A 26,513-nucleotide genomic window follows, 5' to 3' on the forward strand; every position below is an offset into this window, starting at 1 on the left:
GGCCTCTTTAGCAGGGTGAGCAGTCTCCCACTGGTCTTCCCAGCCATCCAGAGCAGCAGGGTCACTTTGAAAGGGGCGACGATCTCTTCTGTAGGTGCCACCCTGTGCAGAGCTCCTGCTGGCACTGTGGGAAGGAAGGAAGGGAGGGAAGGAGGGCTGCTGCTGCTGCGACTCCATACGAGATGCAGCTTGCCCCTCTCGCAGCGTGGGAGGCGTGTGCTGCAAGGATTCCCAGCCTCTGACCAGCTCAGGGAGTGTTTCTGTTGGGCTGTGTGTGTGCATCTGAGGGTGCCCAAGGAAACAGGCAGGAAAACTGGGGGAGAAGGTGGAGTGGAACGGGGCAGGGGTGGAACAGCATGGCAGACGTTGCTGCATCAGGCTGTGGTGCAAGTGCACAGTGAAATTGCTGTTTGTCCTGCTGGGCTCTGCATGTGCCTCCCTCTGCTCTGGGCTGTGCTGGCCTTGGCCAGCATGGTTGGGGTTGCAAGGATCGCATTTCCCCTGTTCCCATTCCCTTGGTGTTCAGCATCCTGGCCCTGCTGGAGATGTTGAGAGCTGATGTGAAATCCTTCTCCAGACCAGGGGTCTGGCTCCATATCTGACCCACCAGGTTCAGACTCATTGCTTGGCTTCAGGGACATCCCTGATAACCTTGGATATGTGGGGATGGAGTTACTGCAAGAGCTGGATTAAACAGGGTTTAAACTATAAACAGCTTCCTTAAGAGCATTATTGAAACTGAAACAAGACTGGGAAAATTCAGAGGAAATCTGAACATGGGTTCGTCATCACGTCTGTTCCCAAAGGTCAGTGGTGGCTCCTTGGGGAGAAATGGCACATCCTTTCTTTGGAGTAAACACAGGCCAGTTGTTTGCTGCTGTTGTCCCAGACAGTGCATGGAGAAACTTGCAGTGTAAGGATTGCAGGGGATGCAGAAAACCAGATTTCCAGGAGGAGCCCTGCACTATCTGTGAGGGCTGACGGTGCCTCCTGTGCTTTGGCAGCTGTGCTGGAGCTCCTGGTGCAGCCACACTTGCAACACTTGGCTTCAGTAGGAGAGACCCCTCAATGCCTGCTCTCCCTCAATGCCAGCAGCAAGCTTGTTACAGGCCTTCCCAGGGGAACTGAGAGGCCCCTGGGAAAAAAATTAATAACTGACATGGTTATTGAGCTGAGAATGGTTGTCTCCACTGATTTAAAAGCTATCTACATACCATTTGTCCTTCTAACCCTCAATGCTTTAGGATACCAACTTGCTTGGGGCAGTATCTTTGTGTTCAATGAATAAATAGAATTGTTTATAATTCTAATTTCCATCATTATTTAAATGTTTGCTTGGCAAAACAATCTGTTCAGCTTCCAGTATTTGTTTTTAAAGAGGCTTTACACGTCAGACGAAGATGAGGGCCATGATGAGGAAATGGCAAAGTGCCTGCCATCCTACAATAGAGGTGCATTGAATGACCATGGCAGAGAACCCACAGCTGAGAAGGTGACCCAGCCTATGGGAACCCTCCCTTTTGTACTTCTTCACTTGGGTTCTGTTGGAGCATAAAGCTGACATTGAATATTGCCCCTAATCTGCAGCATGGGAATCTCCTGCAGGGTGGCTACAGGGAAATATTTGCTGCTCAGCACCAGTCCACCTCTCTGGCCAGGACGTGGGTGACCTTAGAAAGTGAGTTGGTGGCTTAGTCAACTCCTCAGGGTGTGACAGCAGCAAGGCAAGAACAGATGTGACACCCATGCCACTGTCTTGGTGGTTTGGGCCCTATATGTAGCTAGGCAAATGAGTTCTGTTTGTTTGGGCTTTTTTAAGAAATATTGGGAGCATCACAAAGAGGTTGTTGACTTCTTAGCTGTGTCCTTTTAACTGTATCTGGTCTGCCTCTAGCAGGCACTGAAAACAGTGAAATTGGTCAAAAGTGTTATTTTCTGGAATTATTCCCTTGCTTTCTAGAGTTTTGGTTTGTATAAGTTGTTCTTACCATCCTCCACTTACCAGTGGCTTAGAGACTGTGAGGATGTTGGAGGACCTGTGCTGTGGTAAGGGCTCTCCTGGATACAGCCACAGAGAGGAAAAGCAACAAGTTCTTCTGAATGAACTGAATTGACTTGTATCAGCTGTGGAGGACTCATTTTCATAGCTTTGGTTGCTTTACATGTTAAAAATCCAGTGTATCAGGAGCATGAGTCCCTGCAAAGCTGTGGTGCTAATGGAAATCTAAAAACATGCCTGAAATTGCCAAAAATTCTGAACCATGGTGGAAGGCTTTGATATGGGGCCCAGACATGCTGGTTTTGTGCTTGGACAGTATCTCATACAATGGGGGTTATGCAGAATCATGATAAAAACTGGGCTGAAAGCCTTTCTTCATCAGAGTGCATAAAGGCTCAGTGTATACCTCCTGTGTATCCCTCCTCCATCTCCATTATTTTGGTGTTAGAAGCTCTTCTCATAGATCTCCACAGCAGGACTTTAAGCTCAGCCTTGGGAGCAGCCCACTTGTTTGTTACCCTTGTTCCAGGTTTTGTTTGCTGGAACAATAAAACACAGGAGAGTGGTCTGGCTGTGGGACCAGCCCCAGCCAAAGCTACAGCTCTGGGGCTGCTGGCCTCACACAGGCAGCAGATTCTCCAAGTGCCACTTTTTTAGCATATTTCCTCTTACCAGAGATCAGGATCAACCTTTTAATATTTTTTTTTTTCTGGGACATCTGTGTGAAAATTAAATTCCTTGGCAGGATTATTCCATGGCCTTTTTTTCCCTGAAGCACCCAAGCCCCAAAAGTTCGGGCATGACCATTCCACCCCCTGCACTATGTTGTCGGTCTCCCCTAATCGTACTCAGCTTTCAATTATTTATACTGCCGGAAAATTGCATGGAGTTCACACCCCCAGCCCTGAAACACAATTCTGCTTTTGTGCAGGGAATACAATCCTTCACTTTCATTAAGTGTGTGGAGACCAAGATGAGAAGTGCCTGTTGTGTTCGCATCCCTTGGCTCGCGATGAGAGGAGCTGGTTGTTTTTGCAAACGTCCTAAATAGCCCTGGAAGGGTTATGGGGAGTTTATTTACATTATTGCATTTAAGTGCAAATAGAAAATTGCCCAGCCATAATGGAAAGTTTATGCAGGGCTCTGTCAGGGCTCTTTTCCATGTCACCTCACCCCTCCTGGCTTTCTGCTCTGACAGGCTCAGATGTGGGAAGGCCCTGTCTGGAAGGAGCGGTAGCTCTTGGTCCTGTCACACCATGCTCTGCTTACAGGACACAGAAAAGCATCAGCTGGCATCTCTTCCACTGTGGACTGTGTACAGGCCTGCCTGCCATAGGGAAGGCTCCTGATCAGGCTCACCCCAGCCTGATTTATGAGCACTGGGTGCTATTTGCTCCTTCCCCACAGCATCTGAATGACTGATCTTCTCACTATCAATGTATGGAGCATGAAGTCAGGAGTTTGTTTGCCTCCTGTTCCCTTCCTGCTTGCCTCGAATCACAGCATGGTTCTCCTTTTCTGCAACCAGAGCAGTTTCATGTCTTGTGCAAATGCAAGTATTCCCACTGCAGAACTGCCTTTTGCAATTTCCACTTCCCTCCCTTCAAGGGAAGCATTGAAGTGGAGTGGTCAGGGCAGTAAAACCCACAGAGCTGAGAACACACTTGGTCAAGTCACGCAAAAAGGAGGAACAGTGATGCTCTGGGGAAGCACAACCTTTGTGCACACTCCTTCCTGGGTGCCCTGTTTGAACAGCATTCAGCCAAGATGAGGGCTTTTTTCTCCATCTTTTTACTTTTTCATTTGAAAGGAGAGTTCTGGTCTGTCAGATCTGTGCAGGAAAAGAAGGACTTGAATTCTTGCAGCACATCAGGTCCTTTGGCACTGACCTGGCTGGCAGCCTGCTGAGTTCACACCTGCCATTGAGCATCGACCCACACAAGTGGCCATAATTGAAGTTTTTTAAGCTATCCCATCTGGGACCCTCTGAGGGTGCAAAGACAGCAGAGCAGGGAGTTGCAGTCAAGTGAGGAGGTTTGCACTTCAGCAGGTTGCTGACCAGTTCTTGATGGCAGGAGATATGAATGAGCTCACAAAGGACTAAGCAGAGACTCGGAAAAGCATCACAGTATGTTTAAGATAATTTGTGTAATTCTGTAGTACAAGCAGAGCTCTCTATTAAAGCCTTCTTGAGGCATCAGGGTCAATGCAGGGATGCCTTTGATTCACCAGGTCAGTCAAGGGCAGATCCTAATCGATTTATGGTGCTTTTGCAAACAGAGGTAACATCAGAGCCATGTGTCTGGGTCTTGATGCATTTGTTTTTTAAAGGGTGTGTTAAGAAAACCAGTGGGACTTGCTGAGCTGCTCCCTTCAGCCAGGTGTTTTGAGAGAGGTGAAGGACAAACCACAAAAACATTGTGAAAGAGAGGGGGAAAATGGCAAATGGGAAGACATTAAAAAGCAAACCAGGAAAGGACTAAGTAAAATGATAATAGGGAAAAAAATTATTTCAAAGGGCTAAGTTGAATTTAATGATCAAAGTTTTATCTTAGAAGGGAATACACCTTATCCACCTGGACTGAAAAATTATTTCACAGACCTTTCCTTTTATCTGGCTAAACTCTGACTTTTGACAGCCCAGTGAGTTGGAACGTTGTGGCCTCTCTGTCTGGGAATGTTTGACATCCAAGTCCAGGCTTTTCCTGGTCACTACAGTGATGTGCTGCTGCTTGAACAAAACTGGCATGTGTCTTCCTGGTGAAGAAAGTACATTGTGAGGTGGCACATGCTGAACACCTGTGTCCTTGTACCAAGTCCAGGTTGTCTGATAGTTTTCTGGTGTATTGGTAACTGCTGAGGTGCAGCTTTGCAAAAACCTCTGTTGCCTTGTGCAACACTCATTGTGTTATTGTGCTGAGGGTTGGAGGATGCTGGTTGCTTGCACGTAAAGGTAGGATTAAGCATTTGGTGCTTCAGGAGGTGAGAGATTAATGTGCCATTGGATTCTAGGAATAAGGTAGGTGGAGCAAGTGATGTGCTCCATGAGGGGGTCCCTGGCTATCCTTACGTAAAGGGGAAAGTTTGCAAAGGGTGCTTCCAAGGTAGACAGGAGTCCTACCAAGTTTCAGGTTGATTCTGGTTGTGCTCTCGCCCTGGATTATCCAGCTGAGCAGGGGTGTGCTGTGAGCTGCAGGAGCACTAGGGCTGTCAGTTCCTGCCTGTTGTTGTTAGGAAACCTCATGCTGAATCCTGTTCCACTCTTAGGTCAAAATATATTTCATTTCCTTAATGTGGAAATGTTTTTTGTGTAATCAGGAGCTTGGAGTCCGTGGTGTGGAAGGAGGGGGGAACTTCTGGTGTGACAGGAAGGTTATCTGGAAATATCCACTCATAAAATGGGGGCTATAATCAGCCCTCCTGGAGAAAGTTTATTCATTAATATTTGTGAAATGCTTTGAAGTCTATGGTTTGGAGTGTTTTTAACAGAGCCAAATGTTAGCGGTATTACAGTAGCTAAGCCAGACCGTAATGACCACGTTCCCTCTCCTCCCCCTGAGCCCCCAGCCATTTCTGACAGGGTTTGGTGAAGAAGTGAAACATCAGCAGAGTGACCAAACAGAAGTTAAGTGCTCAGCAGAAATATAAATAGTGATTTTCGTTCTTGGGATTATGTCCTGGTTCTATGGAGTCTTGTGGTTGGAAATGGAATTTGTAGAAGGAGTGAGGAATTTATTTCTAAGCTTGTACCATGCTATCCCAGTTGGTAACTGGTTTAGGGTCCCCCTGAGTTAGGATGCGCTGGTGGCCTTTGGGTGGTTGCAGTTATCCTGTCCTGTCTCCACGGGAAGTCACCTGGGTGAGACTGGCATGCTGGGATGGGAGAGACGTGGCTGTTGATGGAGTGCATGGTGAGCAGGGCAAAGACTTCACTGGGGCAAAACAAGGAGGCCCCAGAGCAGGATGCAGGAAGAGCTGGTTTGATGGGCTGCTCAGCTCTGGCTGCCCCTAAGTGCCCCTTGCTCCACGCGTCTCCATTTCTTAACAGCACTGTGTCTGCCCTGTCAGTAACAGAATAGCATTTGCCTTTTGTTTTGCTTGATTTCTGGTCTCAGGAGGTGAAACTTGGTGATGGCATTGGTGGCAGCAAGGATCTTTCTTTTCAGTGTGAAGGAAAACTGGGGGGGATTCAGTCCATGTTGTGTCCCTAGAGCACCTTGTGGATGAGATTGCAGCACAGAGGCAGCAGGTAAATGGATGTGCCAGGAGTCATGGGTAAGAACACATCCCAAAGAGTGAGTTACTCTTACAAAATTGTTCTCTGTGTTTGCAGGCATTTGCTCTGGGTGGCAACTAGTAATATCTCATTAGCATGACCTGGTGTGTCATGTGTTCAGACACAACCCATAGCTCTCCTGGCCAGCTCTGACACTCTGGCTTGTGATGCATCCATTCCCTAGCCTCACCCAGGGCAAGGCTGGGATGGCTTCCTGCCTCAGGGACTGCATTGCTAATCTTTGCTTGAAGATTTGAGGTGCCCAGACATGCCTTGGTATGGGGGAGGCTGCTCTGCATTGTTATGATGGTTCTCAGCTGGGTGAGAAAGGAGATGTCTCCAGCCCAGAGGCAGAGCACGCTCTGTTGTGTGCTAGCAGGGATGGAGGAAGGTGGCTTGGCTAAACAGAGGCGCCAGCACCTCCCTCAGAGCCCCGATGTTTCTAGAGATCTGTCGTCCTTCGAAAGCACCCTCTGATCGTGGAGCTCACAGCCAAAGACTGACCCAGCCCTCGCCTCTCATCTCATCTTTCCTCCAAGAGTCCGGTCCCTGGAAAGATGCAGCTCTCCAAGAAGACATTCCAGGGGGGTTTAATCACTGCACTCGCTCCAGCCCTGCTGCACTTGTGGTCTAAGCACCTGCTATTTCATTTAATTAGCAACAAATGGGAGGCGTGGGTTGGGGGAGGAGAGAGCAGCACCCTGGTGAAGTATTTGCTGCGATGTAATGTATTTTATTTTGGGTCCGGAATGGAGGCCATGAGGAACATTTTCCAGAGGGCTCCATAAACCACCTCTGTTCACAGGGTGATTATTTGAGGAGGGAGGGGAGTGTGGATTTAAATCGGTGCTGCTAATTTCTGCAAACAGCCACATTATTTTTAATTCATACTCCAGACTCCCTCCACCCATGGCTTGATGTTGGAGCTGTGAATTTTCCACGTCATTACAAAGTCCTTCTATAAAAAAGAGCCCTTTAAATATATTTAAAAAAACTGATTTCAAATACAGCAGGCTCTCAGATAAGTCAATATTCAGAATGGGAAACTGACTATTTCCTTCCCTCATAGTGGCCTGCTCATTTATTTGTATTTCAGTAGCACATACCAGCTCTGAGCAGAGCTACATCTGTCTGGTGTTAGGGGCTAGAAAAAGCACAAGAAGCTGCAAGATAAGTTAAAAGATAAAATGCCTTTGTTCACCATGATTAGTTGAGTTTGGGAGCCATCTGTTAAAATCAGGGTGTTACGTTGCCAGCAGTATTTCACCAATGTAAGGAAGGGAGATGGGGACAACTGGGAAGGCAGACTTTGAGACTGAACCACTTGTGCTGGACAGTGGCAGTGTCCTGCTTAGGGAGATCAGCAGCTACAGCTCTGTGCAGGGAAGATTACAGTCACAGCTTCCAGCCCACCAGCACTGGGGCTCTTTTTCTCCATGGGGGTGGCATGTTTAACAATGATCTTTCCTACTTCTACTGGTGCAAACTGTAATTCTTAGTCTAAAGACAGAAAATATATATTGGCCTTTTGTCTGATTTTCTTCGGGCAGTGAAAGCACCATAAGAGCTGCAAAACAGGATACTCTAATTTTTCCCTGCCCTGACTAAAGCAGGAGAGTTGGGGTTTAGAGATTTTTCCTTTGGATTCCATGTTCTGAAAGAGTTCATCTCCCATGGTTTTGAGAGGATAAGTTAACATGTGGCTGTCAGGTACCCCGATGCAATGGTGGCTGTGGTCATGTCAAGAACTCAGACTGGTCAGTTTGTTCTCATGTGGAGTTTTAAATTCAGTTCTGGGTATTGGGTTCTGCTCCAATGACAGTAAAAATTCACAGAAAATGCTCATCTTCAGAGATTGTCATAATCTTGAAATAGAGAAACTCTTGCTGTATGTCCATGCTACAGGCCTTCATTATTAGAACAGAATATTCCAGTGGAAGGGACATAAAATTACCATATAGTCCAGCTGCCTGGGCACTTTGGGCTGCCAAAAATTAAAGCAAGTTAAGGGGTATTGTCTAAATGCCTCTTAACTCCTGAGAGGCTCAGGGCATCAACCACTCCTCTAGGTAGCCAGTTCCAGTGTTTGACCGCCCTCTCAGTAAAGAATAAGCCAGTTTGTAGGTACTCCTTAACTACATAATCATTATATGCTCACTGCTATCAGTGGGGAACCCACAATGGCTCCTGGAGACTTCCCAGTTGGGGAGGCAGGTGTAAGAGAGGTTTTCTTAGGAAGGGAATTCAGTTGTGCCTGAAAATTCAGTGGCATTATGAAAAAAAACCTCACCTTTACATGAGTGCCAAAGCATGGAATAGTGGCCTCTGCATCCTAGAAATCATTGATTTTGCAGAAATTGGCTCTTTATCTTGCTTTTTGGAGTAGTTATATTGGTTTTTTTTTTTTTTCCTGTTTGTAGGCACACAAAGCACCTGCACATGTCCCAGAACTGTCATACTTCTGCAAGTCAGCATTATACTCAGAATCAATGCCATAATTCTCCAGCAGTATCTCTTCCTCATCTCAGTTTTTCCTTCTTTCTCTATGTTCCTATCTGATGATAGAAATAGGTTCTTTCTGCATGGATCAAATATGGAAGCAATACCTCAAGGGACTCATTCAGAGTCAGGATATGAAGTCTGGAGTTCTTTTTCTACCTCTGACATTTGAGAGATGCTTTTAAGTAGAGGAGATACTATTACAGTGTCAGCCCATCTGTTAGCAAAATTGGTGTTTGAATCCTATTCCTTTGCTCAGTTTTAACAGAAAGACAAGTGAAGCTGTCTGGCAGTTTACCTTGCTGCATGTCTCAGTGTGATTAGGAAGGGAAGTCTGTTTTTGTTTTCAAGTCTCTATTGTATTTGCAGTGCTTAATGATGTTCAGTCCCACATTCAGGCAAGGGAATCGCCTGCCCAAGCGGCTCTTGCAGTTTCTCCTGTAATGGAGAACATCCCCTTTGCCTCCCCTTTTTCCTGCTGGCAATTGCTTTCGAAACATGAGCATCTTCCTCTGGCTTCAAACCCTTCTCCAGGTTGATACTGATCTGCAGGGTTCAAAGCAGGGGTGGGATTTCAAAGCCTCCTTGACCATTTTGAATCTGCACTGTGACGCTCAGGCCGTGTTGAAAGCCTGAGTTTCGAGGCACATTTAATCACATCTCTGCACCTGTTAGGGAGGAAAAAATTTCTTCTGAGTTTTGTTTCTGCTGTTCCTTAGCCACTCTCAGGTTTTCCTTCATTCTTGGCCAGCACAATGTTGTCTGGCATCTGACCTCGTGCAGAGACATGCACCAGTCCCAGATGAAGGGCTAGAAACAATTGTCTGCACCTGGCTCAGCAAAGTAGTTATTTGTGTGTATGTGTGTGTCTGGTAGTGTAATTTATTTGGTCAGTTACTTGAGCCAAAGGAAGCCCTAATTAAGCAAAATAACTTTGCATCTGGGTTGCTGGCAAAGAGCATTCTCTGTGCTGGCCAAGGGAGTGTAGTTGATGTCCTCCCAGGCCTTTTCTGCCCACGTTTGATGACAAAGGGAGGTTGGCAGTAGCTGTGCTTTGATGAAGCTGGTGTCTTACTTTCTGATGGAAAATGGGCCATTCTGTGTTCTGATATTTTTCTTACTCTCAGCAGGGTGCATATGTGGAACTCAATTTTTGAAGTTGCTTGTGCCTGGTAGAAAGCAGTTGATGTGTCATTCCTCTTCCCACCTCCTCCTCACTTCACTTCTTTCTTGGTAGCTTTTCCTTTTATTTCTTTAATTGAATTTGTAGTGCTGGGTTCTGCAGATGGCAGCTCTCTAGACCTGATTCCTTACAGCCATAATGCTGAAGTGCTAAAGATGGATAACCCTGTGGAGGACAAGGATCATGTGGGCTTTCAAAACCAGCAGCCAGGTCTCATAGGGCAGTGCCATCAGACAGGTTGACTGCTGCTCACAGGGGAATTACAGGCTTGGATATGGCTTGAATCTCTTTGGTGCTAGTTAGTGTCTTCCTGGATACTTTCTGTGACAAAATATCTTAATGTAATTTCAGGAGGAGTCTGTGAAATATTAATTTTCTACCTGGGCCTGGGGCTAGGGCAGAAGAGAGCTGTGTGGTTACCTGCACCTTGTTGGCTAGGCTTGGACTTTTCAACACATTTTTGAGGATGTTTCCACAGTCTGGACATTTTTCTGATGTTCCTTTATTGTGGCTTTTTGTGATGGAGAAGAGAGAATAGACAAGTGCAAATCCACAGGGAGGATGAGAAATAGTCCTGGATGCCTGCACAGTGCCCAGCAGGGCACAAATGACTGTCATGCTTGTTTGCCCTGCCTGTCTGCCCCATCCAGCTTCTAAAGCTGGTCACAAGATGTAGAAAGGCATAGAAATCTGCATCATCACTGCTGGATGTCCTGGATGGTCGTCAGCCTGCCCATCCAACTAGTTTGTAGGTCACCTTCTTCCTCATAGAAATATTTGGGAAGGAGCTGCTGGATGTGATGATGAGTTGTTGTGGCTACCATTTCCTGTCCTGTGGCTTGCTTTTCTCAGCACCCTTCCCTTGCATCACCCAAGCACATCTCACATCAGTGCACACGCAGTGTGCACCCTGCAGCAGGCCACCATGGTTTGCAGGTGTGGCCAGGCAGGCTGGAGAACATTTGTGGTTTTGTTTTATGACTGAGTACATGCCTAGTTGAGTACAAACTGTTCCTGGTGCTGCACTCTCCTTGTGCTACTGAAAGAGCATCTGCCAGAGGAGAGCAGGTGTAAATGCTCACTGACAAGCTGGACATGTACCCAACTGCCTATGAGCCCATGGGTGCTGGTGCTCAGCCCACATGGCCCTGTGGCCACCCTTGGCTTGAAACTCTTAAAACTCTGCTGCTGCCCTGACAGGGATGGGCACAACAGCTCCGGCTTTCAAGGCAGCACTGTGCTGCCTGTGGTGGCTAACCATGTGCTGGGTGCCTCTTGCACCTGGTACTGCTGACCATGTTTAACCATCAGGTCCTGCAAATGCCACCAGGCAGGGATATAGACAGGAAACCTCCTGTGGAAGGACAGAGCTTGGAGGAGTCTCCCTCTCCTCCTAGATGCAAGCATCTGCCTCCATGTGCTCTTTCTGCCTCACAATTTGTAGCTGTTGTCTCATCTGCAAGTTTGGAAAAGTCACAGCCCTGACAGTATTTCTTGACAACGTGCCTGTGCCACTTAAAAGCTACCGAGATAAAAAAAGACCAAAATAACCCCTACCGTTGTCAAAGACCTCCATCGATGCTTTTCGTACTCTGCCAAACATTACATGTGATTAGTTGGTATGACACACAGAGCAGCATCTGGTCCACAAGGAATGAGTCCAGAGATGAATGATTTTTATCTGAATGGAAATCCCAGGGCAGGGCTCGAGCGTGCAGAGCGTAACACGGAGGCCCTGTAAACACTTGGAGTGCCCACCCAGCTCTGAGCAGCCACCATGGCCACCAGCCAGGTCCTTCTCCTTTCCCAGGGTTTGCTTTTGTTCTCAATTAAATTAATGGAAGTCCTTAGGCAGACTTGCACTTACAAAAACAAAATTTCAGTCCTAGCCTCCCTTTGTAGGCTGCTGGGTCCTTTGGGACAGCTCTGGTCCTGAGTCCCCTGGGATTCTCCTTCTGGGCATGGACTTGATGAACTCCAATGTTACCCAAATTCCCCTTTTGCTTTTAAAGAGAGAAAGTTGTTCATGCTGCATGTTGGGGCAGGGATCAGAAGGAGCTGGTGTGGGTCTGACTGTGCAGCTCAGGTGCCTGTGTTATGTGGTTGTGCTAATGATGGGAGAGCTTATTAAAAGAGATTTTTGGTACCATGAACTTTGTACCCCTGTCCAGAATTAAATTTACTGAGAGAAACCAATCTCTGAGCCGCCATTATAGTAGGCACCAGTAAAGAAAGATTGTTGCAAACCTAGGTTTGTTCTCACATTGTATTCTAGTGTGTAAATCCTTTCCTCTCTGCATTGCAAACCCAACTGGACAGCCAGTGCTTTTGGAATCTGCCCTTCCTGTGCACTGGCCACCTCTGCTGTCCCTGTGTGCCACATGGGCATCCTGGGGAGATGCCAACACGGCACCCAAAGCTGGGCAGTGCCTGAGCTGAAGGGCCCGTGCTGGGGTGGGGTGTAAAGCTGGCAGCTGCCTCCGAGCCCTTGGAAACCTGTCCTGCTGGCTGCTTGTTACCTCCCTGGAGGCTGCAGCAAGGTATCTGTGCAGCTCCCTCTGCCTGCTCAGGTGGTGGATTTGTTGTCTGTACTCCTTTCTAAATCCCCCTAAAGACGAGATACACATGTGTTTGGAACCAGATATGCAGGCAAAACATCTTGGGGTTTGGAGGTGGGGAGAGAGGAAGAAAAGAAGACAAAGGAGTCTCCTCCCAGCGTGGAGTTAAAACCTGTGGTTGTGTTGTGCTTGGCACGGATTCCTCATTGTACTGCTCTGGGCGGTCGCTCTCCTCTGGCAGATGCTCTCCCCAGAGCTATGAGAAGTGTCCTACAGAGATGAGTAGATACCATTTCAGATGGAGTTTGTGAAGTAAAATGTGCCATTGTGTTCGGAGCTATTGTTTCTGTTTTCAATATTGAAGTTACTCATGGTTTCCATGGGACAATATATCAAGCAAAGCTAACAGGCTGTAGAGAAGATGTAGTTTATGAAAACAGAGGGATTAAGTTTCATACATTTGGAGCTAAAGTATCATCTCTCTCTTAGCAGTGGAAGCAGGGAAGCACTCTTGCGGACTCATAAAAGTCTACCAATTAAATGAGGGTGTGTTTTTAACAGGGTTTAGTTAAAACTGTGGTCAGCACTGTGCTTAGAAGACTCTCTAAGGATGGATTCTGTGGGGGCAAGTTCAATGACCATCCAATGTATAAATTTGGTTTCAGAGATTTTCTGTGCCAGGCTTTGCACCAGTTCAAACAAAATCAGTTTGCAAAGATGGGGTCTGGCTCTCTGGGTAGTCGCCACGTAAAACACCCATGGAAATCCACTGTTATCTCTTTTTGAGAGAGCAGTAAGGAAGGGTAGAAGAGGGCATTGCAGGACCAGTGTGATTCTCCAGCTCTTGACATCCCTTTTGGGGACTGCCTGAACCCAGGAGTCATGCTGGCAAACAAGGGGACCCATTGAAGAGGGGCCAGCCCCCGTTCCCACAAGGTGCCATCCTACATCTCTCGTGTTACAGAGCAGAGCAGGAGTTTGGTTCCCTGGATGATCTGACAGCACTGAACGAAGCAGTGGTAAAACCAAATCAGCCTGTAAATCATGCTGACAATATTTGGTGTGTGTCCTAACAATAGGGTTGCAACTGAAACCAGCACTCTGCTAATGGCCCTTGTGCTGCTTTTGGGATGCCTCCTCAAGCACCCTGCTTGCAGCTGCAATGCAGTGTTTGATGCTGCTGTCAAGGCTTTGTTTAAAGACCTGAGGGTTTTTCAAAGCCCTGCAGCTTCCTACCAATCTGTTCAGCCTTCGTGTTGGGCTAAGCTGAGTTGAGCTGCTCCTACTTGCACAAATTTAGGGCAGCTTTTGTTTTTTGAGGCCTTTAGAGTGGCTTGGTAAAATTAGTGAACTGATAAACTCTAAACTCTTGGTGGGGCTGCCATGTATTTCAGTCATTGGCTTGAAAGGGTTGAAATTTAAAGAAGGATGGACAGTAAATACTTTTAAAAATGCCCAAGTGATGTAGGAAGCAGTGATTAATGGAAGTGACCTTGGTGCTTTACTCCCTTTCAATGAAGCTCTTAGACTTGCCATTGTGTTTAAAACAGGAACCTCTGCCCTGACAGTGCTGTCAGGTGCAGTTCTGCTGTCTGAAGGCCAGAGCTGAGTGTCCAAGGGCACTGTTACTGCAGTGTCTCTCACAAGACGCAAGCTGGTCTCTTGCTGCTTATTTCAGATTGCTGTGCAATCTGAAAGAACACTTAAAGTCTTTGGGTTTTGTAAGGATAAAAAAATTGCAGGGTGTAAGGAAAGATGCTCGTCTTTTGAAGTTAGCTCTTCTTCCAGGCAGGATTTTTACTGTGACCTGCACTGAGCTTTTTAGAACATGCCTGCAGCCTGAGCACCTGGGCTGGCTCTGGACGTGCCAACTCCGGAAAGAAATCCAACAAATTGCATGCATCCCATCACAAAATTTTGAGCCTTCTCTAGAAGCTAATTGACCTGATGGGCCAGGGCATCAGCATGGCTCTCACATCTCTGCATGACCCTGTGGTGCCACATAACTGCAGCATTCATCTCTCTAAAACAGGCATTGTGGTATCGCTTTACTTCCCAGGGATGCTGTTGGGACAAATCCTCTGCAGATACCAGAGGAGCAGGGGACGTATAATCACCATGGATAGATGGAAAAGTATGAAGTAGCCTTTGTCCAAGCATCTTCCAGTGTGGTTAAGTTGGATGAGGCCAGTTTAATTTAGCACTGGGGAAAGAAAATGCTTCTGGCAGGAGACTTCAATAGCTGCTCTGTGAAAGGACAGTGTGGGCTTTCTGAGAAGCTCTTCAGAGATGCACCAAGTGCCTCTGTCATCCCAAACCAGCACCTCAAAATGTTTTGCCAGGCTGTGTTAGCCACAAACGCCGGGCTCGTTCTGCAGAGCCTTTAGAGAAAGCTGCATTTCTTTATGAAAAGTACCAAATGTCTCAGCTGGGAAACAGCATTACCTCTTTTGATGGATCGTGTTGGGGAAAGACCCCCAGTCTCTGCTCCCTGCCTTCTCCTCCCCTGGCTGTTTTATTTGATACTGAGAGGTTTGTAAGGTTTCCAAGATTTCTTGTGGAAATTTTCAGACCTGAGAAAGGCATTTTCCCTTTGAGGATTACACCATGCTGTAAATGTCTGTTCTCTTTATTTTATATGCATTTTCCTGCCTTTGTTTGACTTTCTCAGGGATTGTACTGTATTTAATTCAGAACATATTCTATAATGCTGTAATTGTCAGGCATGTCAGCTGGTTATCCGGATGACTTTTAGCTGTATTTTTTTTCTTTTCTTTAAAAATAAAAGGAAAGCAGTTGCTGCTGCTTCTCAGGGATTGAATTATTGCACTTCTCTTGCATGCTGTGGCATCATGTAACACCACAAGGGAGTCAGTGTCACTGGCTGCCTGATAAAGTTATTCCTGCTGCATTGTGGAACCCGTTACTGCTTTAGGAAGAGATGGAGTTCCACCTCCTTCTGCTGTGTAAGATGTCAGTTCTGTGTGTGAGTGGCTAACAGATGAGCTCCCCTGGGCTCAGTCTGTTCCATGTCCTCACCCAAAAAACTTTTGCAAGCTTTTCCTAGTTGTTCTTATGCTCAGGAACAGCACTGCTCTGGCCAATTTTGAAGGCGTGGGAGTTAAGCAGGCCTCCTGCTGTCTTGTGTCTGTGACAGTGAACTGGTTTGTTGTTCCTGTGAGAGGATGAAGCAGGGGAGAAATAAAAAGAAGCTCAGAGAAATCTTGAGAAAGTTGTCTAACAGCTTTTTGCCATGGAGGGATCTGCCCCAGCAGCAGAGGTTTCATTCCCTGCCATGTCTCCTTTTGTCAGTGATCTCAGCAGGTATGGTCCTGAGCTGGAGTAAATGACATCTTTCCACTTACATCATGGGTGCTCCACTGATTCACCTTAGCAGAACACCTAATCTAAAACCAAACAATTGAAGAAATTATCTTCTCTAGACCAGTATGTAGAAGGTGAATCTGTGGAGATAGTCTCTTGTGTTCTACACTCTCTCACTTGTTTTCACCTGCTGACATTTAAATGTTGATATGTTAACCTAGCAGCACGAGATCCATTCTCTGGAAATGGGGGGCAACCATCTTCCTTAAGTGAAAGACCCCTTTGGATTCCCTGGTTAACCAGGATTTGGAATATGCTATGGATGGACAAGCCCACAAATGAGAGGATAATCATATCTGAAAACCACCAATAATATTTCTTCCATTTGCTTCTGTCTTGCTGGGTTTAGATGAGTGTAGTTCCTGTGAATTCAGTCTCTGACTCCTGCTCTGCAGCATGAGGCTCAGAGCCTTTGATGGCTCTTGATGAAATCTCACACCACCTACCTTGTATCTGTCTCACATTTTGCAGCTGCAGAACCAGAGACAGGACCAGAGAGGTTACCCACCAGAAAACTCTGGCAGATGACAGAATTCAAACCCATCCTGGCCATTCCCTTTTTTGCAGATCACATGGTTTATAATTCAAAATATAACTGATTATGCTGAAACCATCAATCCCATCAGCAAGCAGCACAGCTGGTTTCCAACTTCAAAATGAAAGGAAATTACTGCAGCTCCTCAGGGGTTTAATTAATAGCTCCTATTCTGGTACCTTACCTTTCCTTCTCATCTGAACTTGTGTTACCTGCATTAGAGACTTTTAGTCTTTTCTGATTTGCAGATGCCCTTAACCCCTCTTGCTGAGGTGTGAGTTCCATCATCACTAGTTTCAGATCCCTGGCAGAATCTTTGCTTTTCTTCTAGTTTCTTTGGCAGACTCTCTCAGAAGTGTGCACACAACCCCATACATGCACAGATGCCTCCTCTCCTCTTCCTTGTCTCCCAGTTGGCTGCAGCCCTTCCTTCCTCCTTGGGACTCTGAGATCAGATCAACCTTGTGAGAAGGGATGTGCCTGATGCCTGGCTGTCCTCTAATAATTTACCTTTCAAATCCATCATTGTCTAAATTAAAGTTATTGTCAGCTTGCCTCATATTTAATGAAAAATGCATTTTCTGATGAGCACTTGGAAAAAGGGAAGCTGATGTCCCTCTTGGCATTCATTGTACGAGGAGCTGTAGTCTTGGGACCAGCTGAGTAATGTGGCCAAGAGTAAAGGTGGCAAGCTGGGATTTCTAGGGGCACCTTGCAAAAACTCTGCTGCTCTTGGTCATGGTTTGATTTTCAACTGCTCTTTCTGTGGGACACAAGTAAATTATACCCTGGAAATGGAGAGAGGCCTCATCTCTCTCTGTAGAAGGTCAGAGTCCTTTACCATTTTGCAATGGTGAATGTCATTTTGCTTGCCAAAGTAAGGGGCTTGCATGAAAGTCACCCTCAGGATCTTTGTCATCTCCCCATGACTGCAATATTGACCTCCTGCAGAGCTTAGATTTTTATCTGTGCACATGGCAAACCTGCATCCACTTGAAAAGGAACCAGAAAGATTTCCACACTAAGAGGTTATGTGGTGTCCTCATTTGCTTATTTTAAGAGGAGAACTTAATTCTTCTAACCAGAGGAATTAAAACTGCTGCAAGGAAGGAAGGGGAGGAACCAACAGCCCAGCAGGAACCCATCTACAGTCTGTGGTATGAGGCATAGGTGGAGGTCAGGTAACTGTCTCAGTGGATTAATTTTACTGAGTTGGATTTAGACACAAACTTCCAAAACCTCAAAACCAAACCAGGAACAAAGTTCCTGCTGGCAAATGCCACAGGGTCAAGCCATTGAACAGTTAATATGTTCATGTCCCCTGCACTGGTTGGCTTGTAGCAGAGCCTCTTCTTCAGAAGAGAAGTTGCCTCTTAGTCTTGGGTGCTGTAAGTCCTTATGTTGCAGCAGAAACAAGAGTTGTTTCATGAAAATTTCATCAAGATAGGTAAAATGTAGTAAGTAAATTATCAGGAAGCTGCTTGGCTTCTCATCCTCAGAGATGCTATTTGTAGCATCTCAAAGGGTGCTTGTTTTTCTTTATTCAGATTTTAAACCAGGTATTACCATTGCAAGGCAGATGGGGACGGAATCTTATTTTCACAGCTGAGCTGATGTGAAATGACCAAAGATGCTGTTATGTGGCAAACCCAAATGGTTCTTGTGTGCAGGAGAGGCTCTTTCTTCATTATATGTTTGCATTTTAGCTAAGGATGGCCTGAAGCAGAAGACATGAGAAGGGAGATGCCTGGGGAAGTGGTTGAGTTGATACTTTGCAATCTTCCTATTTCATTCTTGCAAGTCAAGTGATTTCATGCTTTGGTACAAATAGAAAGGAGTGGGGCAGGCCAGTGCTCTCTTTTTAATAAGCAGCAACTCACATGACTAATTCCCTTGATTTTTTAATGAGATTAATTGTTGATTAATGATCATGTGGTGGCTGCTGCAAGAAAGTCATAATCTGGACCACAAGGTTTTATAGCAGGTCTTCTAAAGGAGTTTTAGTCAGAAGCACGAAGGAAGGTGCTTGGAACAGGAGGCAGGACTGTGCAAGACTTCAGCAGGAAAGATGTCAGCAAACCCAGAGCAGTCTGGAGAGGCAAAGACTGGAGAGGCAGTTCTAGTGGTGAGTTATTCATCAGCTCTTGTGCCACAAGTGGGAGTGGGATGTGTTTGTTCAGCCTGACTCCAGACGTGCTGACTGAATGGATGGAAAGCTCACTTCCTGGTTTCCATATACCCTCCCTGTTTCCAAAGGGATCCTCCACCCTGTGATACAGGGACGTGGTAACATGTTTCTTCCTGCTCACTTAACCAGTCATGCAATTGAAGGCTCCTCCTCGTTGCAAGCAGATGAACTGAGCTCCTCCAGTTTTGCCAAAATGCACTGCCCAGCTGTGTTTTCCTGTCTGTTCAAAACCAACTACATCCCTAATTCAATTCTTTGGGACTCTGCATCTTCCCTTCTTTGCCTTCATACTGGGATGATTTTACTCTAGGCGACAGAATTGCTTTCTGATTTAGCAAACTTTGTCCCTAAGTTAACTGTCACACATCAAAGATGTGAACAACCACTTGTGGAGACTGCCCATGTCTGAGCAGAATAACCTGGGGCATTAAGTGCAGGGTTTTTTTCCATCAATCATATGTGTATTTGCAGTTATAACAAGAATAACTTCCTTTAATGGAAAAACATTTGTCAGAGACAAAAGAGTTTTCGACTTTCAGATGCTCTGCAGACATCTAATTAAGAGAACTGAAAATCTGTTTATTGGTCTTTGTCTGTTAATCATGTGAGGGAAGGGCTGTGCCTACCAGGAGGAGTTTTGGTAGTTCAGCCCTTAACTTTTTCATTCCCAGCTACTTCCTTTATCTCCTCTTACCACGGCTGGGCTGAGTGGAGGTGTTAGGCATTAGCTTGGGGGACACTCCATCATCTTTGTAAGACTTTGGATGTTTAATTCGAGTCCACTGATGCTTTTTTTCTCCTGTATGCATCTCCTCCTTATCTTCCACTTTGCATCCCTCTCTGTGGGTGGGAGGGAATCCTGCTTTTCTAGGACTTTAGCTCTAACGTGCACTGGCTTTGAATGGCAGAACTTGGTGCAGGAAAGTGCTGAGGAAGGCTCCCTGCTTCTGCTGGACTTTATTTGACTTTAACATCCTGCAGGATGTTAAAATCAAATAAAGTCCTGGAATGCCCCTGCCTCCCCCAGACCTTCCCAGTGGAGGCAAGAGCTGGGGTGGAAAGTGTAGTCTAGGAAAATTTAGCCAAACTCTTCCAGCTTCAGTTTATTGTATCTATTTTGCTGATATACACCCTTTAGATAAATAGCACTGAGTTACACATGTTGTGGCTCTCTTGATGTGGTTACAAAGGCTTGTATTAGCCAAGCTAATCTAATTCCAAGAATAACCCTGGGAATTTGACTGTATCAGTTCCAGCTTCAATCAGTCACCACACAGTCAAGTGAGAATTGCCTTCCTGGCTAAAAGTGTAGCGACAGTGAAACTTGAAGTCAGTAGGTGGGGATTCCCTCCCCCTCTTTGTTTCCCCCCCTCTTCTTTGAAAGAAGCTCCTGCCCATGCCTGACCTCAGACACCCAGAGCTCTACCTACAAGAAAACAAAATTTCGCATTTTCAATAAAAAATCTGTCTCTGTAGGCAGAAAAGCGAGTTAGCTAACAATCCGCAAAGCCATGGTCTATTTATTTACCAGGCTGACTCCCTGATGGGGAAACATGTGGGATCTTTTAAGTCCTTCTTCTGCACAGATGTTGCTTCTACTGCCGAGTTTCCTCTTGATCTTTGGTTTGCTGTGCCATATGGTGAAAACGCTGGAGATGTTGTGTGCGGTGGAAGACGAGAAGATTTCTGCATGCTTAAAACAAAACCAGTAAAAAAATAAAAAAAAAAATTCTGACTGTTTTTCCCCAAGTTAGCAAAAAAATATTTTTAAAAGGAAATCTGTTGAGCTAGCAAAACCCTTTTAACTTGCACAGCCTCCCCATTGGACACATAGCACTGATGAGATTAAATGCTGATTGACGAGTATCCCCTCCCTTCCCCCAGCTCTTGCTGCCACTTTGCCTATTTGTGTTGAGCTGTAGATCCTGTTGAGGTGAGGAGATAGGGGTTCTGCAAGGGCAAGTAACACCACTGCTTGCTTTTCCTTCCTTGCCTTCCTCAGAGATCACAGGAGCTGTGGGACTGTGAGTTGAAAGATGTCTCTCCCGGTCTGTTGGAAAGGAGCCCTGGGGCTGGCAGGAGCTTTGGAGTTCTGCCTGCCCCGGGGAGTCAGGGCTTCTGAGTAGGGAGGGGACCTTGGGCAGCATAGAGACATCATGCATAGGAAACACAGGGAGAAATGAAACAGAATGTGAAGATTTGGGTCTCTGTCTTGGTAGCACCATGTGCTGAATGACAGCGAAAGGTTGCAGAGGGTGAATGGGAGAGATGAGAGGCTCTGGCAATTTTCAGGGCTGGAGTTGATCTTCTTTGGGCAAGTCCATTAAGGTGTCACTAGGGCAGGTGCATCTTTCTGTCTGAGGCCTTTCAGCTGCTCTTCAGCCTCAGTGGCACTGGTCCAGCAGGTACCATCATCCAAGGATACATCGTAGGGCTCCTTTAGGAATGTCAGATCAGCATGCAGCTTTCCTAGGCTAGGAAACCATGTGCTAAAGGCTTCTGGGCTGGGAGCACACCCACCTTGAGCTGTGCTTTCAGGCCATTCGTGGGGCTGCTGTTCTGTGGGATGCTTTCCTCTCTGAGGCCTCCTTGCCTGCTGTTCTCCATGTAGGGACTCCAGTGGAAGACATTCCCCAAAACCCCATCTCTGTCTCCCTGGGAGAACAGGAGCTCTTTCTTACTGGACCAGGGCAGTGGGTCTTTCTGGCTCTGCCATAAAAGCAGAGCAGGTATTTTACTAGATATGCTTTAATCTGGTTGCTTGAACAGCATTTTTAGCCAGGAGAGTGGTCTTTCAGATGGACAGGTAAAACCTGTTGCTACACCAGCACAGGCAGGCTGTGTATTAGAGACAAGGCATGTGTGTAGCAAAAACCGGGAGTCTAATTTTAGAATGACAGCAAGGCCAGGCTCAGCTGTCTGCCTGGGCCCTATCCCAGCTCCTTTGTGCTGCCAGAAACTTGCCCTCCCTTTCTTGGCATGAACTATATCATACCTTTTTAAGTACAGGCTCCCCTCCAACAAGACAAAGTAATTCCTGCAGTTGCTTTTTTCTTAAACCACACACAAACCAAGAGGTCCCTTGGTCCCTATGCAAATGGTCCATGTTTCCCCCTAAGATGTTCATTGTTCTTCCTTTGCAGATGCAGCTTCTGGACAAGTTCCCTATTGAAGGAGGCCAGAAGGATCCCAAGCAAAGAATCATTCCTTTCCTACCAGGTAATGCTGTGGGGAAAGCCCTAAAAAAGATGGCTGAGAGCAGCTGAAGATTGCAGTTCCCTGGCTACTGTCTCTGGTACTTTTTGTGACCATTCTTATAAATGCCTTTTCCCTGGGAGCTCATACACCCAGCCTTGTGATACCAGACCTGCCCCTCCTCCTAAAATAGCTGGCATGGTGTTTAGGGCTCTCAGGGGATCTTCCATCAGCTGTTCAGATTTAGGTTGGCTCACGCCCTGTTACACAAAGGGATTTGATGGCTTCTGGGGGGCTGTGTCTTTGGGGTGCAACCAGGCAGCCTGAGCTCCAGCCACCATTTGGGACACCACTGGGGACCAGAGTCAGTCTTTGTCATTTCCGGATGCTGTGGCTCTGCAGACACTGTTACTGTACAATAAGGAATGAATAACTGGAGTTGCCTCTGCAACAGAAAGGAAACTGAAGAAGGTTAAATGCAAATAGGGATTTCTGCAGTGCTCACTACAAAGATATTTACTTATCTTTTTAGCCTGAGCCACTGTCCCTCTGACACCTTTTGTAGAGTGTTGGAACATGATGGATATGCTGTCCTGAAGGTAACAGCACACACCTACATAGCTGCTCCCAGCAGCAGCTGCAGGGATGGCACGGGGGAGATGAGCCAGACCACATCGTGCTCTTGGCAGTGCAGGCTCTGGCCAGCTCCCTGTTGTCTGGCTGCATGATTCTGGCTGTTGGCTCCAAGTGTGGCTCACTGCACTGCCTGCCAGCATAAGTGAAGTATTTGCAGCCTGTTAAAAGATCTCTTCTGTCTCTTGCTATAAAAAGGAGATCCCAGCTCTTCCCTTAAGGTCTGTGAAGAGAAGCTGGGATGGGAGGGCTTAGTCCTCCCAAGGAGCATGCTGCCATCCCCAACGCTATTTGCAGGCAAAGCAGCTGCTCCAGATGTGTGGTGAGCACAGCTCCAAGGTTATTGGGGAGTAGGGACTTAAAAACCAGCAGTACAAATACATGACACCAGCATCAGAGCCACAGCAGGGCAGCACAGCTGCCTGGCAGTGTCTTGGCAGGCAGCTCTTGTGGAAGGCAGTCCTAGGCTCGGGGTTTGCTCTCTGCAGCATTCTGTGCTGCATCCAGACTGTAGCCAGAGGAAGGTGGTGTTGCCATACATTTCCCATCTGGGATGAGGCAAAAAGTCTAAGAGTGGCTCTCTTTGTAGCTGTACCACCAACAAACTCATAGCCAAATCACTTTATGAAACCTATTTGTGGTAAGAATGGATACTGCTGGCCTGCTTTTCTTACTGGAAAGCATTTTGAGGTCCTTGAAAGCACTGTACAGGAGTGCAGGTGGCTTCACATGAGGTGCTGTAGGAAAATCCTGTCTGCAGGTAGCATTTGTTCCTCCTGTATTGACTGTCACTAGCCTATCTGTTTTATTTTCTCCTACAAAAATGTTGGCTGATTGCAGCTGCTCCTCAGCCTTTGTGCAGATCGTAGTGATTGGATGTCCTGATACATGTGTGTGTGATATTGCAGAGGGTGAGATAAACCCCATATGCCCATTACAACACTTCCTACCCTTCCCACCCTCCAGGAACATGAGGGAGATGGTAGTGCCACATGTCCTTGAGGGGAAGAGTTATATCTGGAAAACATTTGGGTTGACTTAGTGTCCCAAAGAGAGAAGCTGCCAGAACAGAATAGACCTCAGCTGTATTTAATTTAAAATTTCTGTGATATATGTTCTACTTTTGATATTGAATCTCTGCCTCTTTCTTGTTGAACTGCTGAACAGCCCTTGTTGCTTTACCCAGGAACAAGGTGACTCAGCTAAATGTCAAACAATGTCAAAGTCCATTAAATAAACTAGCTGCCAAAATTAGAATACGCATGGCATTTCTGCAGCTGGAGCAGTGGATTACGGAAACGAATATCTAGCTATAAACTCCCTTAATTAAAAAATGGCAAGGCAGATGTTTGTACTTAAATCCTACTTTATGAAGATGTTATGGTCCTGATTGCTTATTGTGGGCCTGATTCAGCCAAGCTGGAGTGGCTCTGCGTGCTGTGCTCTGAGTGCCCAGGGTTTGCTGTGCCACTTGCAGGGTAGGACAAATCCCCTATCAGCTCTGGCTTAGGAAGTTGGCATATTCCATCCTGGAACTCCTGTTTGTTGGTGCTCTCCTGAAATAATAATTAGTGCTTGACTGTGCTGGAAACCTTTTATCTGTAAAACCAAGGAAAATGAAATGGGGTTCAGAGCCTTGCCCCCCAAGGAGAGACCATACTGGGTTCAGCAGCAGGAAAGTGCAGTTCTTCTTTCCTCCAGCCTTCATCTTATTTTCATCAATTTCTTTCTTCAAATATATTTACCCTCACTTCTCCTTTACACAAATAAAGACTTTCAGCGCCATGAAGAGGTGTAAGAAAATTATAAACAGTGCCAGGTAGTCCTGTAGAAAATGTCCTGTGGACAATTTTGTAGTTTTGTTTTACTTTTTAAGAATGACTTTCTTGCCTTCAAATTTTTGTGATTTTTTGTTTTTAAAAGTGATATTTTAATCTCCTTTCCTCATTTTATCTTTTCCTGTGAGTTTTTCCATTCTACTCTCTGATTTCCTTTTTTAATGTTGGAAAATCCTGCATTGGGAGAGACTGTATAGAAGAAACCTGCATTAGAAACTCTGTGGATTGGCCAGAGAGCATTTTTGTAGCTGGTGATAGGATTTTTTTTTCTTTGGAAGGAAACTGTGGAACAGTCAGAATAAAATTTGCTGCAAAAAACCCTCTAGAGCAAAGACAGTTTGTTGCTCTAAGAAGACATGGATGGAAAGTGCTGTTTGCATGTACCAGTGTGGCTGCTGGTTGAGCCCATTTGGAATACACTGATTTCTCCATCACCTCTCCTGCTGTGTATCTGAAGAATGATCTTTGGAGTGTAGATGAGTGAGATTTTCTCCATCCCTGTCAGGTACTTCTATATCTGTGTCAGCAGAGAAAGGGGGATATGGATTTGGGCTCCCTTTTCCAGGGATCTTGAGGTAATTAATGAAGGCATTTCAGTTGGAAGGAGAAGACTTGTCTGCTGAGCTTCTGGAGACCACAGTGGCAAATGAAACGGCAGAGACAGGGCGATGCAACTCTGGGATTAACAGTTTTGCAGTGGTTGACCCAAGACTCCAGGGCTTGCATTGTTTTTCGTTTCTCTTGGCACTAAGTGGGAGAGCCATCTGGAGACAAAGCTGGAGGCATGTCAGCTCTCCTTGCTCCACTGTGTCTTCCAAAGTGCAGCCCTGGGGAAAACACACTGCATGGCATGAAATCATTGTGCCATGCTGGTTGCTGGGCTGCAGATCCCTGCCTTGGAGACAGGCTTGGGCTTGCCATGGCATGGAGGGATGGCCATTGGTGATGGGAACCCCTTGCACCTCCCACACAGATTCCAGCTTGATCCCTGCTGGACTTCAAACCACTTTTGACCTCCACTGAAGAATCAGGAGGTTTTTGCATAGGATGTGCCAGAAGGGGAAAACCCTCAGTGGGTGTCTGCTCTGCAACTTCCATGCTGCCTGGAGAGGGAGACATCCTGTTTGAGGAGACTGCTTTGTGTACCTGGTTTTCCCAACTCTTGGGAAGCTCAGTCCTATCCCAGGGGAGCAGGATCATCAGTGCAGGCTGCCCTACCAGCTTGGTCAGGCAGCTGAAGGAGCAAGGCTTCAGTCCCTGCCTCCAGTGCTTGGAGCCTCTACCAGAGAGGCACCTTCTCTCTTCCTTTTTTCTCCACTCAGGTTTTCCTCCTCCCTTGACCAGGGCAAGGGAGAGGAAATTGTCCATTTTGGTGGCACGCTGCCAGTGTAGCATGGCAGCTGTGTTCCAGGGCACTGGGAGGGATGCCAGCATGGGGGATGAGATGTCACCCAGCTGCTGTCACCTCGCTGTGCCCCACTGACCTGCTTTACCCCTGAGAAGAGAAATGCTTTGGCACCATCTCACATCTCTCAGGGGTCTCTGGGACTTTCTCCTTCGTGGGTAGCAGGAGCACACTGTGTGCCTGCTGGGGCGTTTTATCGACAGGCAGCAAATTCAGGGCGGCAGAGATCCCTCCCTGCTGAGGGTGCGAGTTCATTCCTGTTTTCCGCTCCAGAGCTGTGACGAGCTGCTCCTGCCGGGAACAGTGGGTGGGAGTGGGTGAGCTGACACCGGCCTGGGCTCTGCCTGGCTGCCTGTCCTGGGCAAGGCTCCCGCTTTCCCAGAGAAGCCCCGGTGTCTCCCAGCCAGCTTTGCTGGAGGCTGCTCCTGCAGCCAAGGGCAGTCGGAGGAGCGATCCCCAGCCCAGGGCAGAGCCGTGTGTGAGTCAGGAGGGCTGCGGGAAGGAGAGCCGGGCTCGCAGAGGGCGCGGCGGCCGTGCCAGCACCGCCCAGACACCTGGGGTGCCCCGGGAGCCTCCCGTCGGCACGGCGCAGCGCGATGGGAACAGCCTCTCGCCAATGCCGGCTCGGACCTTCTCACCTCCGCCTCTGCCACTCCCGGCCTGCAGTGGGGAACGAGATCTGCCGATGAACTGCATCCCAGGTGCTTATGCCTGCTTCTTGGTTTCGGTTTGAGGTGTTGGGTTTGGTTTTTTCCCCTCCCCTTTCCAGGGCTGTCTTTTGGGTAAGACGCAGCTGCGGAAAAGGGCTTCGGAAGGTTTG

At 46.9% G+C, this 26,513-nt stretch overlaps 1 protein-coding gene across 1 annotated transcript in view; it reads left to right on the forward strand.

The window, feature by feature from the left end:
* Positions 1–26,513, forward strand: part of SH3PXD2A (SH3 and PX domains 2A) — a 247,934-nt gene that overhangs the window by 45,974 nt on the left and 175,447 nt on the right. Inside the window, exon 3 of the mRNA XM_041461000.1 lies at positions 21,766–21,841. Coding sequence (XP_041316934.1) covers positions 21,766–21,841 — 76 coding nt within the window. The remainder of the gene's footprint in view (positions 1–21,765; positions 21,842–26,513) is intronic.

Source organism: Pyrgilauda ruficollis, unplaced genomic scaffold, assembly GCF_017590135.1.
Source record: "Pyrgilauda ruficollis isolate IOZ18807 unplaced genomic scaffold, ASM1759013v1 scaffold15, whole genome shotgun sequence".
In the NCBI taxonomy this organism is placed as follows: domain Eukaryota; kingdom Metazoa; phylum Chordata; class Aves; order Passeriformes; family Passeridae; genus Pyrgilauda; species Pyrgilauda ruficollis.